We start from the raw sequence: 18,766 nt of genomic DNA on the forward strand, positions 1-18,766 counted from the left end.
AAAAAGACTAGAGAGTAAAGATAATCAATAATTAAAAGTCTCTGAGGAAGTCAAAGGAGGATGGGACCCAGAGCATAAGGTAAGAAGTAGCCTTAGACAAAAGGAGGGATACCTCCTCTGTTGTACAAACTAAAAATAAGAGGTAATATTGAGCAAACTGTTGCTGTATATCACGCCTTATGGTAAGCATTTTACAAACACTATCTCAATTACTTCTCATAAGAACTCGGCGAGGTTGGTAGAATTATTCCACCCTTATTCATTTGAGACAGTTGAAGCTCAGAAATGAAGTAACTAACACGAGGTCACGTAAGAGGTAATAGATAAAAGATTTGAATCTGTGTGGGGTTAACTAGAGAGGTCTTGCTCTTAACCACTGTAGTATAGTATAAAGAAAGGAATAAGGACAGGATGAGGATGTAGAAAAGTTTGGAGACATAAAGCAAACCAAAGGCATGGTTCATTAAAAGCCTCCTTGCTTTGATATTTCAGCAATTTTGATGAATATGTGTCCTGTGTGTCTAATGAAATTATTAATAAGAATGTTTCATTTCTTTGTTCCTCTGCTTTTCCAGTTGGGTGGCCTTATGCAAGCAAGGTAATACTGTGAGTTTACAAAGGTTTCCCTGTAATCATATGGGCTACTCATTAGCAGAGATCCATTTCAGTCAGGCAGCAGGGTAAGATGAGTAATATACAGCCTTTGCCCTTGAGAGTTTAGAGTCAAGTCAGAGGTACTACTCTTTTCTTAGAGGGCTCCATCAGTTTAGGGTGTTCTTGGTGGCAAAAAACAGAATCCAACTCAAAAGAGCTTAAACAATTTTGAGAAACTACTTTCTTACGTATTTGAAAACCAAACATTGGATTCAGAAGTTATGTCGGTTGGAATCGCATCAGCTTCCCTATAGCAAAGATCTAACCATGGTGGCTTTACCAAATAAAGGTTTATTTTTTTTCCATGTAATGGGAAGTGTGGAAGTAGGAAATCCAAAGCCATTTATTAAGGTGCTCAAGGAAATCCTGGAAGATTTAAGGATTAAAACATTCTTTCTGTTGCACTATCCTTAGCATGTGGCTTTCATCCTTACAGTCAAAGTACTGCTCCATACCCAGGCATTATATCTGAATTCCAGCTGGAAGAAGAGGAGAACATGAAAATAAAAGACTTCTCCTCATGTGGCTTTATCATTGCTTTGGTGGAAGGGAAGGCCTCTCTAAGGACTTAGACCTGCATCTCAAGGATTAGATGGTCACATGGTCAAGCCTGGAAAATGGAGCCTGGGAATGTAGATACTTTTAAGGGGATGCATTCCTCCTCTGAATAAAATTGTAATTTTGTTAATAAAGAAGAATGGTAGAATGCTGGTTGTCCTTGTGTTCCCCGAAAAGTAACTAACAATTCCTAGAGTCGCATGGTTTCTTGTTCTGAAACGGGGAGAGACAAGGAAGTTTGCAGAAGCTTTCTCTGAAAAGCAAGTAAATTAGCCTCATCAGATACCTCCTTTCCTGTCATTTCTACAAATTGTGACCTGTGACTATCCCTAACTCAATAATTGTAGTCAAGAGTAGAAAATTCTCCCAAATTCAGTGGACAGCTTAGGAATGGTACAAGTTTCTGAGAAGTAATGCTTAACTGAGGAAAGGAAGAATGTGTATTTGAGGCACCTGCAGTTTCTACAACAAATATTTCAGTGGTTGAAGCCAGAAGGCCCATGTAGAGAGTCCCTGTAGTTGGTTGAAATATGTAAGGCTAATTGATTGTCATTTAATCTTGGTATTATTTATCATATATGAAAGTATATAATGCCAGGTTTTCTTCTGTAAGTTATCCCTCTGTCCAGTAAGACTTGTTTTATGTTGGGGTCCTTATAAAGCCTTTATGTTATTAACATGGCCTTAAAATTCCTTTATTTTGGACAAGAACTCAATGATGGTTTGAGATGCTTGAAGAAATCACCTGATTGAATTGATTTTAAAAAAAATTAGGCAAAGACATTTAACAGATTTAGTTATTATTCCAGGGAGTATGACCTCAGAATTCTAAGTACTAAATGTCATTGTGAAAAAGCCACTTAATAATGACGCCCCCTCCCACCAAATCAACAAAGCTCTAAAACATAATACTGTGATAAAAAAAAAAAAAAAGAGCAACCTATAGAAGTACATAAGTATGATACCATTTAAAACCACACAAAACAATAATAGATCTTATGAGGGATTATAAATATATAGTGAAAGTATAATGACATGCGTGGAATGATAAGTAGCAACATCAAGATAGTGATTATCTCTGATGGGGGTAGAAGATAAATGTAATCAGGGAAGGGTATACAGGGCATTTTAGCTGTACACATAATGTTTACTTTCTTAAGCTGGGGGTGGGGACATAGCTGTTATGTTACTTTTAAAAATAAAGATACATTTTAAAAGTTACAAAACAGTGTTTTTAAGCCTATTCAAAAAGTTGTGCAACTGTGACTAATCGTAAACCATTTTCATCACCTCCTCCCCCAAAGAAACCCTATACCTTTAGCATCCCCCTCCATCCCCCTCATACCCCACCAACCCTAGGTCACCACTAATCTACTTTCTGTCTCCAGATGTTGCATGTAAGTGGATTTATATGATAGGTGGCCTTTGCTGCCTGGCTTCTTTCACTTAGCATGTGTTCAAGGTTCATCCATATGGTAGCATGTATCACCACTTTGTTCCTTTTTGTGGCTGAATAATAGTCCATTGTATGGATAGATCTACCACATTTGTTTATCCATTCATCAGACCTGGGTTAAAGGTTGGGTTGTTTCCACTTTAGCTGTTAAGAATAATACCGCTATGAATGTTTGTCCACAAGTTTTTGTATGAACACACATTTTCAGTTCTCCTGAGTAGTCCATCCAGGAATGGAATTTCTGGGTCATATGATAAGTATAGGTTTAACTTTTTGAGGAAATGCCACACTATTTCCATAGCAATAGCACCATTTTACTTTACCACCAGCAATATAGCAGGGTTCCAATTTCTCTATATCCTCACCAACACTTGATGTTTCCTGGGCTTTTAATTTGTTTTGTTTTTGTTTTATAGCCATCTCAGCGGGTGTGGGATGGTATCTGGGTTATACTTTGGTTTTGGTTTGTATTTCAAGTTTCTTAATGGCATTAATGCTGAACATCTTTTCGGGTGCTTATTGGCCATTTGGCACATCTATTCGTAAGATGAGCTGCTTGATTAATGGTCATTTGCACGGTTCCAATTCTTGTAAGGTGTGGAGAGCTGGTCTCTGAGAAGCAGTGATCTCTCTTCATATTGATAGAACTGGAATGATTACATTTATAAATGAAATGAAAAATATTACGTATAGCATTTATTGAACTCCTTTTTCTCAACTTTGTTTTCACGATCTTAAAATCCAAAGAATATTTCATGATAATAGCAGTGTAGAGCAAACTCTATAACAGTATGCCAGATAGCCTTTCTATTTACAAGTGCTTATAAATCACAAAAGTTGCACACTTCCTGGCTCGGATTCACAAAGTGGAAAATCTACTGCACTGTTTCTAATTGTAAAATTTACCACATGTGCCTCTATTTCTTTCTCTTCTTTTCTTTCTTTCTTTCTTTTCTTTTCTTTCTTTCAAGAGCTACTCTAAGTGAATTGTTTAGCTTGAAATGTGAGAAATGTTCTCAACAGGAAGAAAAAAAAGTTTCCTTTCCAGGAACTGAGAGAATGGTTCTCTAATTAAAGAATAGTAAGTTTGTGGCTCAGTATGCAAAAAGCGTGAGATTAAATTTAGTTTGCTGACCTCCTTATACAGCAGAAAAGAATCCTTTTTCAATAGTTTATCTTTTGATTTGTGATTTCTTAGAAAATCAGTTAACTGTGTTCCTCATTTATAAATATCTCCGATCACTCATTGGAGAATTATTCATTCAACAAACATTCATTAAGCAACTTCTAAATCACACTATGAATAATTGGAAATCAATTACACAATGACTCTCTACCTTAATTTGAGAGTTGACATCAAACAGCCTCAAGTATATAAACTTAACTGTAAACTTAAAATTAAAAAAAATTACTTTTATTCATTTTTGAGACACAGAGAGAGAGAGAGAGAGAGACAGGGCATGAGTGGGAGAGGGTCAGAGAGAGAAGGAAACACAGAATCCGAAGTAGGCTCCAGGCTTGAGCTGTCAGCACAGAGCCTCACACGGGGCTTGAACCCACAAACTGTGAGATCATGACCTGAGCTGAAGTCGGACGCTTAACCAACTGAGCCACCCAGGTGTCCTAAAACTTAAAATTCTTGATGTTTTCTTTTCTAAAAAAAAAAAGTGTGTAATTACTTTTAATTTTTTTCTGTGGAGTTCTATAAAGAAAACCTTTTCATATTTGTCATGAGTAATTATCTAAAACATGAAAATGCATGAGGTCACTGGATGTCCTTTGAGTATTTGAGTACTGGGCATTTTCTAGTAGCCTACCTGCCTGAGGATAATCTAATTTTCTGCCGTTCTTTGACTTCAGGGCTTTTGCACTTGGTGTCTCCTCTTCCCGAAATGCATCTTCCGTCAGCTAGTGGTATTTTGTGTACACTCACTTCTTTTAGGTCTCTTTCTGGAGGGTGGCCAACCATTCCACTGGAATGTGAGACTTTTGAAAAGGACAGTCCCATGAAAATCTTAGGGTGCAGTTGCCACTTTAGAGCTCTGATTTTCAAAATGTGATCTGTAGCCAAAGGCATCCCCAAGACTCTTTCAGGAGGTCTCGTGATGTCAAACTATTTTCTTAATAACGCAAAGACATTATTTGCCATTTTCACCATGCTTGCATGCGCATTGATGGTGGGTAAAGGCAGTGAGTAAAAGTGTTGGTGCCTTAGCACAAATCAAGGCAGTGACACCAAACTGTGCTAGCAGTCATTGTATTTTTCACTGTCGTAAACTCGCAGTAAAAAATAAAACCCACCAGTTTCACTATATGCCATGACTGTTTTGAAGTTGACCACTGTGTATATGAGTTTTCAATACTGTGTGTGATGAGTTGCAGTATGAAATAGCTCTCTTTTTTTTCTGGAACACCATTTTTACTTGAATAACTGACAGGCTGTAGTTATTTGAACTTGAGTACTTAGCAAATTTTTTTCAAAAATGAAGTAACCCTGACATTTCAAGGCAAACAACGAATAGTTAAGTAGTTGTAGTAGTAGTATTAGTAATATTTTGCAATTGATAATATTCAACCTTCCAAACAAAAATTAGAATTTTGGAAGACTCTTACCTGCCCCTATAAGTTTGACAGTTTCCCAATACTTAAAGATTTTTCTGATGAGTTTGGTGATGATATTAATGAATGTTATTTCTTAGTATCATATTTTGAAATGTATCAACATCTGGAGGATTTGAATAGTTGAGTGAAACGGTATTTTCCAAATGACCAGCACATAATGTTAGGAAACCATGCATGGATAAAAGATCCTCTCAAAGCACAAGATAGACCAGTAAATTTTATTGTAACACAAGAGGAAAAAGTCTTTAGAATAGTTTCAGATTCCACATTGCAACTAACCTTTACGGACTACCAGCAGTTTAGTTTGGGTGCAGTATAAAGCATACCCACAATCATTTGAAAAGGGTATTAAAATATACTGTGTGAGGCCAGTATGAAGAAATATTTTCTTCATTTATTTCAACAACGACAAAAAAAAAAAAAACATATTGCAAAAGATTGAATAAACAGGTAGATGTGAGAATCCAGTTGTCTTCTTTAGGCCAAACATTAAAGAGATTTGCAAAAAATGTGAACGCAACTCTTCTTACTATTTTTTCGGAAATACTGTCTTTTCATAAATACATATTTTTAAACACACAGTGGGTTTACTATTGTTATTAATAAATGTTTCTTAACATTCCTCAGTTTTAATATTTGATGCAGAAAATATTGATAGGTCTAGCTTGCAAAAAAAAACAAACCAAAATGTTTACAATATTTTTTTAAGACTGTAAAGTTCTTAAAGACAAGAAAAGTCATGCGACTAAAAAGTTTGGTAATGATTGCTGTAGAGGACCCACCCTGACCTCCAGTATATAAAATAGCATCCCCCCATTCCCCCCTACTCTATTCATTATCCTTTATTTTGTAACACTTACTGCCTCTTGACATATTTTATATAGATCCGTGTATTATTTGTTTTCCCACAATGGGATGTAAGCTCCACAAAGAATACAAATTCATCTAGTTTGTCTGTTACCGTTATTCCCAGTATAGAACAGTGCCTGAATTGTAGTGAGTGTTAAATAAATATTATTGAGTAAGTTAATTTAAAGTTTTTTCTCATAGGGGTGCCTAGGTGGCTCAATTGGTTGAGCATCCAACCCTTGATTTCACCTCAGTTTATGATCCCAGGGTCATGGGATGGAGCCCCACATTGAGTGTGGAGGCTGCTTAAGATCCTCTCTCTCTCTCTCTCTCTCTCTCTCTCTCTCTCTCTCTGCCCTTCTCCCCTGCTCTTGCACTCTCTCTCTAAAAAAAAAATAAAAATAAAAAATAAACCTTTTCTCATAGAATTCTGTTCTCTCCTGTGAATTCTGTTTGTTTCATCTCATGACTTTCTTATGTAATGATATATTTTCTTATGAGCTTCAAAGTTTTCTATTGTGAACTTACCTTTAGCAGAGCCTATCATTCCTGGGAGTACCAAATATTCCCTTCATAAGGAAGGTCTCCCTATGAAGCAGTTTCATAGCCTTACATATTTCACCTGTTCAGGACCAGTTTTGATGTTAATTTCTGAACTTAGGGTTTCTGCACTACATGTATAGGAGATATACGAATCTCATATTTATGAAGAGTTCAAGCTTGGGGTTGGGCTTCTCAGGGATGACTCCTTCCACTCATGGCTCAATGGCGGCAGCTCATTTATCTGCTGTGTCTCTACAATGAAGGGGGCTTTGTTACTCCACCTGCATAGCTGGCAAAGACACTTCTCAATTCCTGACTTTATCCAGTGATCCCAGTTCCAGCTCCCTGTGGTCCTGACTTTTGGTCTTATGTGGGCATTGGAAACATTAGTCCCTAATACCTGTAACCCAGTCTCAAAGATATCTATTGGGCTTAAATTCTACCACACCATTTTACACTGAGTCACCTCTTTGTTTCTGGCATGACGATTTCCCATTCTTGATTTCGGGTTGACTATGTAAACAATGTCTATTTTAAATGTAGTTCTATTTTATATAGTATTTCTTTATATTTGAGTAGAAAGTGGGTCCTGCTCACATTTGCTTAGACTGCCATATTAACCAGAATTTTTCAGTTTACAATATCTTAATGCCTCAACTTCCTCATTCTTGAATTCTTATTTCTTACTTACCTTTTGGTCAATCTGTATAACTGTTCAGGTAATTTTTCAGGAAAAATGTGTGTCCCATGGATTTTCTAAGCCCTTAAGGTCCTAAATTTCTTTCTGTTGTTTTCACACTTGAATGAGTATTAGTTTGCATACAAAATTCTTGGCTCACACCTATTTTTAGAAAATTACATAGATCTAGCACCACTGATTTTTTAAAGTTTTTATCTATATTCCAGTTAGTTAACACACAGTGTAATATTAGTTTCACGTGTACATTTTAGTGATTCAGTACTTACATACAACACCTGATAATCATCAAAACAAGTAGCACTACTGATTTTTGAAATTTTTAATGCAGAAGAGAAATGCTGAAATCAGTCTGGTCTTTCACAATTCCTTTTAAGTAACCATTTTCATTTTTCTACCCTGGTTGGTTGTACAGATTTTTTTTATCTTAACAACTCCAAATTTGTTCACAGATGCATCTGTTTGTTTTGTCTAAACCATGGGTGAGCCTCCCATTTGAACCTCAACTATTACTTGTGATTTCTTTTTCAAGTACCCCTATTCCCGATGAGCTTAGATCTTTGTTCTCTGTTCTCTGAACCCACGATCTTCTGTTATTTGCTACTTCTCAGCAGCCTTGGAGAACTCTTTATACTTTATATTACTGATTCCATCTTTTGCAGTGTTGTTTCTGTTATTGAATACTCTGCAAATTTAAATCCTGTTATGTTCTTACTTTTTTATTTCGTTAACTATCTGTCTTCCTTTTAATCTCAGCGTGTATTTGTATATTACTCTCTTATGTACTTACTTGCTCTTGTTTTTTTTTAAGGGAACATACCTTTGTATCCTTTTGAGGACATCACAGACTTGATTAACAGAATGTATCTTTTTGTACCCTGTACTACTATATTACAGAGATTTACAGTACTCTTGCTCTGTAAGCTTTTGGGTAATTCTCTTATCTTCCATTACAGTATTTTTTTTTTTTTTGGGTGGGATTCATGCTGTCATTATGTGAGAACTGTTCAGATTTACAGTTTGCCAACAGATACAGTGTATGCATTGTTCTTAATCCCATTCTTGTTTTCTCGAATTCTTAAAGAATGAACTGTCTTCTTAAAGCCAAAGCTGATGGTTGACAAGTTGATGTGAATATCCCCAACCCGCTTTCTTGTAGTATACTTGACAGAGGTATGATCTTTTCTTGCTCATGTGCCAAATTTTCTTATTATGAGGAGGAAAATGTATGTTTTAAAGAACCTGTGACATTTTATAGTTCTTCCATTAAAAGCAGTACATGAAAAATCACTGCCTTCAACATTCCATTGTTTTATATCCTGACAGAATAGGAAGATGTAGCGATAGGTAAGATAAGGTACTGCCTCCTGAATTGTCAAATAGCATAGAAATCACCTTATTTCAGAGTATCTCCCCCATGAGCCTTTCAGATTAAGAAGTATCGTTACAAGGTGTTCTTGGCATATCAGTATTTGTGCATTACTGCTCTTTCCCTAATCAGATTAATATCTAGCTGAATCAGCAGTTCTTTGGAAATGGGAGTTTTATTTGAGGAAAAGGGGAAGAATAATTTTGGAGTATGGGGGTTATTTTGAGAAGATTAGATTTAGGTTGGACTTTGTAATACCAGATGGGTTCAAAAAAAGGTGAATGGAAGAGGTCAAGAGCAAACTGGCTATTGCAGCTGTGCCTGTGATCTTGATATTTCTGGGGAGAATTTCTCATGTAGCCATTGGTACCCATGTGGCCTTAGGAGTGGTTATTGCCTGAATTAATATCTCAGGATAAGTTGAAAGGTTGCCTACCTCAGCTTCTTTGTTTCAGTCTAGTTCCATGGCTTTAACTACAGCCCAGTTTGTCCTGGTTAAAATTCTATTAATTCCTCCTAAGAGAAGACAGAAAAGAGGAAGGAATGGGAGATACGTGACTGCCACGGTAGGAAAATGGATTTGATTATTACTCTACAATGGTCTTTTTCTCTTTATTACGAGATCCTGTTCCTCTCCATCTTTATTAGGAGCCCTTGCTTATGTTGCCACTGGAAGAGTGGGTTATAGTCTCAGGAGGTAGGCTACCTCGTGCCATGATATTTGGTGAACATGCAGTAGACATTTTGTTTTTCCTGAATCAAACTGGCTTTAATTGTTTGAGTTCTTCATAAAAGTAACATGTGTTAATTGCAATGTATTCCACGAATAGAGATAAGCCAAAAGCAGACTGAAAACTACCACATAGTTCCAATATATAGTTAATATTTTCATAGGTTTTCTTTCAGAATTATTTAAGTGCATATATTTTTTTCTTAAATGATTTGGTTTTTTTTTCAATTTGATGTATCCTGCATATGTCAGTAAATATATATCTAGATAAGCAGTTTTTAGTAACTGCATAGTATTCCATTCAATGGCTATACCGTATTTTAGTTAACTACTTTCCTACTGACAAACATTTATTATTACTGTTAATAAATTACCATTATTAATATCACTGTGGTGATAATTTTGGACATACATCTTTGTGCACTTATTTTTTTAGGATAAAATTCTAGAAATCAAATTGCTCTATCAGTGGGTATATACTTTTTAAATTTTTTTTAAGTTTATTTATTTTGAGAGAGAGAGAGAGCATGCACACAAGCTGGGGAAGGGCAGAGAGGAGAGACAGAATCCCAAGCAGGCTCTGTGCCATCAGCATAGAGCCCGATGTGGGGCTCAAACTCATGAACCGTGAGATTATGACTTGAGCTGAGATCAAGAGTCAGACGCTTAACCGACTACACCAATTGGGTATATACTTTTAAGGCTTTTGATAATTTCCAAATTGTCCTCCAGAAAAGTTGTTCCAGTTTATTTTCCTGATATTTTCACTACTCATATAATTGAAATTATCTATTCTTTTGGCAAATATAAGACACATGTCTTTTTATAGTTTTAATTTGAATTTCCTGTTTAATTATATTTATTACTTTGTTCATAGATTGCTCATATTTACTATGTGTTTACCTATTCATATCCTTTCCTTGTCTTTTTCTTACTGATATGTAGCTTTTTAAATGCTATAGATCTTTTATATTCCTCAGTAGAAATTTTTTTCATATAGCTTTCAGATATTTTTAAAGCTTATTTGTGTTTTCTTTATTTGGTTTTTGCTGTTATAAATGAGATTGTTTCCATGCTTTTTTTTTCTGTTTATTGTTGGTAATTAGAAAAGATACTTAGTTTTGGTATTTATTTGTTACTAATCTCCTTCCTGAATTTTTGTTATTTCCAACAGTTTCTCAGTAGATTTTCTTGGACTTATTAGGTATATAATAATGGCATTTGCCTAAACAAATGAAAGAGAATTTTGTGCCGGCTTTTTGGATAGTTATATCTCTTATTCCTTCTTCTTGCCACATTGCATTCATAAGAACTTCCAGAAGAAACTTAAATTGCAGTGGTTTTCTCTGGCATCCTAATAACCTTCAGTGAAAAGATGAGAGATGAGCAAAGGCTTGATTGAGGTAAAGGAACGAACCAGGAGGAATCTGGGGAAAGAGATTTTCAGGCATAGAGAAGAGCCTATACAAAGGCCGTAAGGAATGAGTGTGCCTGGTATGTCAGAGGAATATCAAGGAGGCCAGTGTGGCTGGAGAGAGCGACTGAAGTGGAGAATGGTAGAAGATAAGGTTGGAAAGGGAATAAGGGAGTGCAGATCATGAAAAGCCTTATAAGCCATTGTAAGAACTAATATTTCCTAACATTGAAACTAGGATTACTGTGTCATGGAGAGTTTCTCTTTAAGTACTGCATCGTGGTTAAGAAATGCATTTATAAAAAATAGATTTTTTTTATAAAACCTTAATATCTGCTGTTGATACAATATTCATTGATGTACTCTAACATTTAAACTGTCTTTGCCGTAATAGTCATAACACATTCTTTCCCCCAGTTGCTATGATGTTACAAATGTGAAATGTACATTAACTATGTTTTCTTATGTAGAGTTGCCTATTACACTATTGGGCAGACCATTTAATCAGCAAAACGTCAGTTCCTAAAGTCTGAGAATATTTTAAGCAATAGCAATCACAACAGAGTAGCTTTGTACTTTGCTTATGTGGACCTAAACATTAATTTAGAATTCTCAGTCATTTTCAGTTTTCAAGTTCTTCTGGTAGAAAAATACCTTAAGGCACCCAGGCAGCAAGAGTAGTGAAGAGTCACAAATCATGGCTATGCTGAAAACTGACCTAGTTGACCAGATAAGTCAGCTCACTGGGAAAACTATAAGCTCTGTTGAAAAATCAAATATCCCAAGAGGAATAAAACAGGGAAAGAAAGAAAGACCTTTATTGCTGAGGGAAGCAGAATTAACCAGAGTGTTGGCAGTGCTGTAAATTAAAAATTTCCAAAACAGCAATATTTTCTCACAAAGCTTGGCTATTTGATTCTAGAATGTAACTTTAAGGCGGCATGCAAATCTTTTCTCTTCGTTTGTAGTCAGAGGAAGAAGAGAGATGAGAAAGAGAAATTTGTATTACTGCTGCTAGGAACCTTCTACCCTTTTTATTGTTGTGGCCTCTTGATATTCTTGGGTAACTCAGGAGATAGAGTCAGTAGCATCGTAAGTGTTTATCATAAGATGTTCAAGCTACCATGGATATGAGGTGGTGCTTCAATTCAAACTTGCCCCCATAAGACATGTTCAAAACTATTTTGGGAGGTGGTTCAAGATGGCCATATAGGAATATCTGAACTCACTTCCCACATGCACACCAAATCCACAGCCGCATACGGAAAAATTCTCTCTGAAAAAGACCTGAAAACTAGCTGAAAAATGCCTCCACAGCAAAGGATACTAGACAGGGCCACACCGGGAGGGTGGGAGAGGCAGAGACATAGTCTCACCAGAAACCCCACCCTGGCACAGCAACCCCTGATCAGGAGGAAGCTCACAAATACGAGCTTCCCCCTGAGGAGCACGTCAGCATCAGACACACCAACCCTCGGGACCTGCACAGGAGAGATGAATCTGCAAAATGTCTGGCTTTGAAAACCAATGGTGCTTACATCCAAGAGATCCAAAGGGCTGTAGGGAACTGGGATTCTGTTCTTAAAGGGCTCATCTACACAATCATTAGCCCCGGAACCCAGTACAAAACAGCAGTTTGAAAAGAACCTAGACTATAGATATGCGAAGGAGAAATTTATTTGCTAATTATAAAGCATCTGCCAGAGGGACAGGGGCCTGTTGGGACTCTCTCCAGAGATGGAGGCGGAGGTGGGCGCCACTTTTGCGCTCTCCCTTTACCTTGCTAGCACTGGTGGGTGCACATAGTCACAGCAGTCTACAACTGGCCTTCTAATGCCAGTGGGCATGCCCACCTCTGCAGTCTCCTGCTGCTTTGCTAAAGCTGATAGACATGCACACACACACACACACACACACACACACACACAACAATCTGATTAAAAAATAGAGGAGGGGCTCCTGGGTGGCTCAGTCGGTTAAGCGTCTGACTTCGGCTCAGGTCATGATCTTGTGGTCCGTGAGTTTGAGCACTGCGTAGGGCTCTGTGCTGACAGCTCAGAGCCTGGAGCTTGCTTTAGATTCTGTGTACCCCCCTCTCTCTGCCCCTCCCCCACTCTGCTCTGTCTCTGTCTCTCAAAAATAAATGTTAAAAAAAATTTTTTAATGGACAGAGGATCTGAATAAATACTTTTCCAAAGAAGACATACAGATGGCCAACAGGCATATGAAAATATGCTCAACATTACTAATTATCAGCGAAATGCATATCAAATACCACAATGAGATATCAACTCATACCTGTTAGAATGGTTATAATAAAAAAGACAAGAAATAACAAGTGTTGACAAGGATGTGGTGAAAAGGGAACCCTCATGCACTGTTGGTAGGCATGTAAACTGGTGCAACTGTATGGAAAACAGTATGGTGGTTCCTCAAAAAATTAAAAATAGAACTACCATATGATCCAGCAATTCTACTTCTGGGCATTTATCCAAAGAAAATGGGAACACTAATTCAAAAAGATAAGGGCACCCCTGTGTTCATTGCAGCACTATTTACAATAGCCAAGATAGGGAAACAACCTTAGTGTCCATCAATGGATGAATGGATAAAGAAGATGTGGTGTGTGTGTGTGTGTGTGTGTGTGTGTGTGTGTGTATGTATATATATGTGTGTGTGTGTATATATATGTATATATATGCATATATATACATGTATGTATGTATGTATGTGTATATATATGTGTATATATATGCATATATGTGTGTGTGTATATATATATACATATATATGTATGTATATGTGTGTGTATATATATATGCATATATATGTGTGTGTGTATATATATATGCATATATATGTGTGTGTATATGTATATGCATATATATGTGTGTATATATATATGCATATATATGTGTGTGTGTGTATATATATATATATATATATATATATATGCATATATGTGTGTGTGTGTGTATATATATATATACCTACGTATTTCATTCCAGAAACATAACTTGTAATCCAAAGCATTTGTATATCAAAGTGAATGTCCTCATAAGAATTAATGGAAATTCAGATGATTTGTTCCACAGCCCAACAGTATTCATATAAGAATGATTACATTACTGTAATATAATACAAAATAATAAAGAAAATAAAAGACATAAAGAAAAATAAACATAAATCTGCACTTACCTTTGAAAACCTTCGTGGCTGGTGTGAGGGAGACAAGAGAGAGGAGGGTTGTTGTGTAGGATGACTTTCACTATCACTAATGAAATCACTGCTATCTGTTGGCTCAATGGAATCTTTTTCTTTTTGTGCAACTTTAACAAGGAGCCTATCCAATGACACTTGCTTTTGACTCCTTTTGAGGATTTCATAGAAATGTGACATTGCATTGTCCTGAAACAGATTCATTGCTCACACTGCTACAGCCTTATTCAGGTGGTGCTTTTCTACAAGATTTTTCACTTTCCTGCATTTTACACATATCCCTAATCTCATCTGAAGTGAGGATACTCCTCTGCCTTTTTTTCTCCTCCTCCTCTGCAGTGAGAGAGAGAAGAACCATTGGTTCCGTTGTGATCATGTGACGTTTGGCATCACGTATTACTCATACTGCAAGACATGGCTCATTTATCAAGTTAAAATTTATTAGAAATGTTTGCTCATCTTGCAGAACACTTGCAGAACAAGTTACTCTCAGTCCAAGGTTTTACTGTGTGTGTATCTATAATGGAATAGTATTCAGCCATTAGAAAGAATGAAATGTTTCCATTTGCAACAACATGGATGGTCCTTGAAGAGTATTATGCTAAGTGAAATAAATTAGACAAAGAAAGACAAATACCATATGCTTTCACTTATATGCTAAACACAAAACAAACTAACAAACAAAGCAAAACCAAACTAAGAGATATGGAGAATAGATTGGTAGTTACCAGCTGGGAGGAGTTTGCGGGGTGGGCAAAACGGGTGAAGAGGGTCAAGAGGTACAAACTTCCAGTTATAAAATAAATAGTCATCGGGTCATAATGTACAGCATGGTGACTATACTCAGTGATATTGTATTGCATATTTGACACTTGCTAAGAGAATAAATCTTAAAAAGTTCTCATAAGAAAAAAAAATAAGATTTAAATTTTTTTTTTCAACGTTTATTTATTTTTGGGACAGAGAGAGACAGAGCATGAATGGGGGAGGGGCAGAGAGAGAGGGAGACACAGAATCAGAAACAGGCTCCAGGCTCTGAGCCATCAGCCCAGAGCCCGACACGGGGCTCGAACTCACGGACCGCGAGATCGTGACCTGGCTGAAGTCAGACGCTTAACCGACTGCGCCACCCAGGCGCCCCAAAAAATAAGATTTTATAACTTTGGTGACAAATGGTAACTAGGCTTTCTCTGATGATCATTTGGCAATGTATATAAATATCAAATCATTTTGTTGTACATTCAAAACTAATATAATATGTCAATTATACCTTAGTTAAAATTATTTTTAAGTCACAGTTTCACATTTCTTCCAGCATCTTTCAAGTTTTGATCTCCACCCATCACTTTTATAATGAAAGAGATGTTTCTGATGATGGTTTATTCTGTGAAATGACCTTGTGATCATAGCAATATGTGTGGGGTTATATTTGGATTTATTTACCTAAATTTTACACCTCAGTAAGTCTGGCTTTCAAACACAAGAATGTGAAAAATAGTTTAAGAGATTGGTTGTGATAACAGAAAGAACAAAAGGAATAATGAGAAACGCATTCTGCAAATAGGTGGCCTTGAAAAGCTATTTCAGCTTTTAAGAGTAACAACATACTTGGCCAAGAGGAACTGGGGAGATCCAAAAGTCTTTGTCCTTTTGGTTTCGTTAAAATATGAAGAACTCTATTATTAATAAACCTGTGTAGCTTCTGCAACCTTAACTTATTGCTGTCTTCACCATTTGAATCAGCATATTGTGGGCATCTCCTCTTTAACCTTACTGATTTGAGCTTTCTCAGACTCTTTGCCTCTTTTTCTATTAGGCTCTTTCCTCTACCTGCCAATTCCTTTTTGTATTAAATGTTTTAATCACAGACCCTGGTAAATTTAAAAATTAGTGTTACTGTAATTTTTCTGTAGTTATTGATTCTAGGACTTTTTAAGGTTAATTTAAGGAGGAAAATGTGGAAGTAAAAGATAAAGACAGAGTGTAAGACAGAAGAGGGGAATGATGAGGAGAAGCAGGCCAATAATTTAAAAAAATATATCAAAGAAGCTGAAAAGACCTCAAAATGATAATTCCCATAGGAGTTTAGGGGAAGAGGAAATGTATAGATACATCTTTCTTACAAAGCTTTTGTTTGAATAGCTGTTTACTTTTCATTTGGGGTACATAGGTTTCATTTTTCAGATTGTGGTAAAATATTCCAATTAAAGGCCAACTTATCTAATAGCTCACTTTAATATATTAATTTCTTAGTTCTCAACATAAGGCTTTTCTGAACTTGAATAATAAATCTGGTTATGTCATATTTAAAAAACTTTTTAACCTTGTAAGTAATATTTTCTTCATCTTTGGGTTTTACCAAAAGTCTTTCACAACAGATCAGTGGCAGAAACAACCCGAACTCAGGAATTTTGATTCTGAAGGGCATAATACCTGACACACCTTATTGGCTTAAGCCAAAATTTATCCAGCCCAGTATTTGGTCCTGGCAGTTTTTCAGGCATTCATGGTTACTGTCCAAAATAGCAGCTCTGGGAGGTAGGTGTAGACTGCAAGCAATCTTCTTTCATTAGGGTCTGATCATTTTTCTCTTTCTCAAACTTCCATACTTTGAACTTCTGCTATTGTCAGAGACTGAAGTCCCTTTTAGTTCCAGAAGTATCTCTATTACTTTGAAATAGTTCTAGTCATAATTTAGAAGAAAGGAAGTCAAAAGATCTGGATTTTCAATCCTGAGTTTGCCCATAATTCATATATTACCTTTATTAAAGAATTTCACTTTTCTGGAACTCATTTCATTCTCATTTACTAATAAATAGTAAGTGGCTCTGAAGTATTTTCTTATTCTAAATAAATGTAATAGAATTCATGATCGTATTCTTGCTTGCTATTATGACCAATTTCTAGATGATTTTATAGATCTGGCCTTATGTTTTCTTTTTTTTTTTTAATTTTTTTTTTTCTTCAACGTTTTTTATTTTATTTTTGGGACAGAGAGAGACAGAGCATGAACAGGGGAGGGGCAGAGAGAGAGGGAGACACAGAATCAGAAGCAGGCTCCAGGCTCCGAGCCATCAGCCCAGAGCCTGACGCGGGGCTCGAACTCACGGACCGTGAGATCGTGACCTGGCTGAAGTCGGACGCTTAACCGACTGCGCCACCCAGGCGCCCCAGGCCTTATGTTTTCTAATTTCTGTCTTTCTCGACAGTAAAATAACTAACTGCCCCATTCTTCCTGCCCCCAGTTTTAAAACAATTTTTTCTGAGTTTCTTTGGTCATGAAAATTACATCTCTTTCATCATTTTTGGTTGATGTCTTTCTTAAGATAGAGCTGATGAGAGCGGTACCAAGTACTGAAGGTGTGAGCAGACATGCCACGATATTACATATATGCGACATCATATTTTCTGTTTTATTCCTGTTACTTTTTTTCTGCTACTTTTTTAGTGCCAATATTTCCAGGACATTTTAGCCATATCATTTCAAAATATCTTTCAGGCCAACCCTTTGCCTCTGGACTAGACTATTCCTAAGCTCTTTACTATTCAATATCTTCTGGGACAGAGATTTCACACCCTGTCTCTCACCTTCAGGAAATTCTTATGGCTACCGTAAATCTTGCTTTCTGCAATTTAAATTGAATTTATTTCCTTTTTCTTTCCACTGTGGAGATGGGAACAGCCCCAAACTAAAAGTGATGCTTTCTTATGAAGGCCAGTACTGAATATAGAGGAAAGATTATTTCCAGTCTGGCATCATTTTTAGCTTTTATATATTAAAACTTCCTGACTTTCACTTCAATATTCATGGTCTCAGGAGATGCTATTCTTTATGGCTCAAATGAAATAACAGTTACATATCTGATATTAATGTTATTATGTCTTTTGCTAACTAGAACCAAATGAGGTACTAAAATAAAAAAATGATTTCACAAAAGCATTTGAAGGCTTTAGCAGATTTGTGTTTTTTTAGTATAACTGTAGTCATGGGACTAGGTTTTTCCTGTGGTTTGTAGATTTTATCTCATTTTATTAGCCATACTGTATACATGTTTAATTCATCCATATCTTCCTTATAAATGATGAGAATAGAAACTTGTTCTTTAACACAAGCTGTCTTGCAACAGATTTCAGTGTGTCTAGTCAAAAAACTTTGGTACCTAAGCTAAGAAATGTGCTAGGTATTGGAAAGAAAAAAGAAAACACGTTCTCTGCCCTTGAGGGGCCTATAGTCTAATTGGGGGGAAAGATTATAAAACTTGTAATTATAGAACACTTATAAAAAATATGTGACAGTACCTATAAAATACGTTGTTTAATGTGAATTTTATTTTGTATTTAAGTGTAATACAAAATATCTTACACTATACAGATCTGTTCTATTAACTAAGGCACCTAAAATGTCTGACTAATTGTTTCATTCTGATTTCTGTTTTTTCATTTTAAAGGTTCAGCAATTCTCTGAAAAAACTTTCCTCTTACAGCTTTGGAAGATTCATGAAAATGCCTTAGAAAGACAGTGTAGTGAAATTATAAACCAGAGGAATATGCTTCTCCAAACCTTTGTAAGCCTTCAGCCGCTAAGAAATGTCTATTTCACTAACTGTATTGAAAAGTATTTAAATATACTTAGGTGTACTTTTAGAAAATTATCT

At 36.1% G+C, this 18,766-nt stretch overlaps 1 protein-coding gene across 1 annotated transcript in view; it reads left to right on the forward strand.

Annotated features, from left to right (window-relative positions):
* CCDC172 (coiled-coil domain containing 172) overlaps window positions 1–18,766 on the forward strand; it is a 60,170-nt gene that overhangs the window by 6,331 nt on the left and 35,073 nt on the right. The window contains exon 4 of the mRNA XM_025918406.2: window positions 18,560–18,676. Within this exon, the coding sequence (XP_025774191.2) occupies window positions 18,560–18,676 (117 nt within the window). The remainder of the gene's footprint in view (window positions 1–18,559; window positions 18,677–18,766) is intronic.

The sequence above is a fragment of the Puma concolor genome, chromosome D2 (assembly GCF_028749965.1).
Source record: "Puma concolor isolate L17-30 chromosome D2, mPumCon1.1.hap2, whole genome shotgun sequence".
In the NCBI taxonomy this organism is placed as follows: Eukaryota; Metazoa; Chordata; class Mammalia; order Carnivora; family Felidae; genus Puma; species Puma concolor.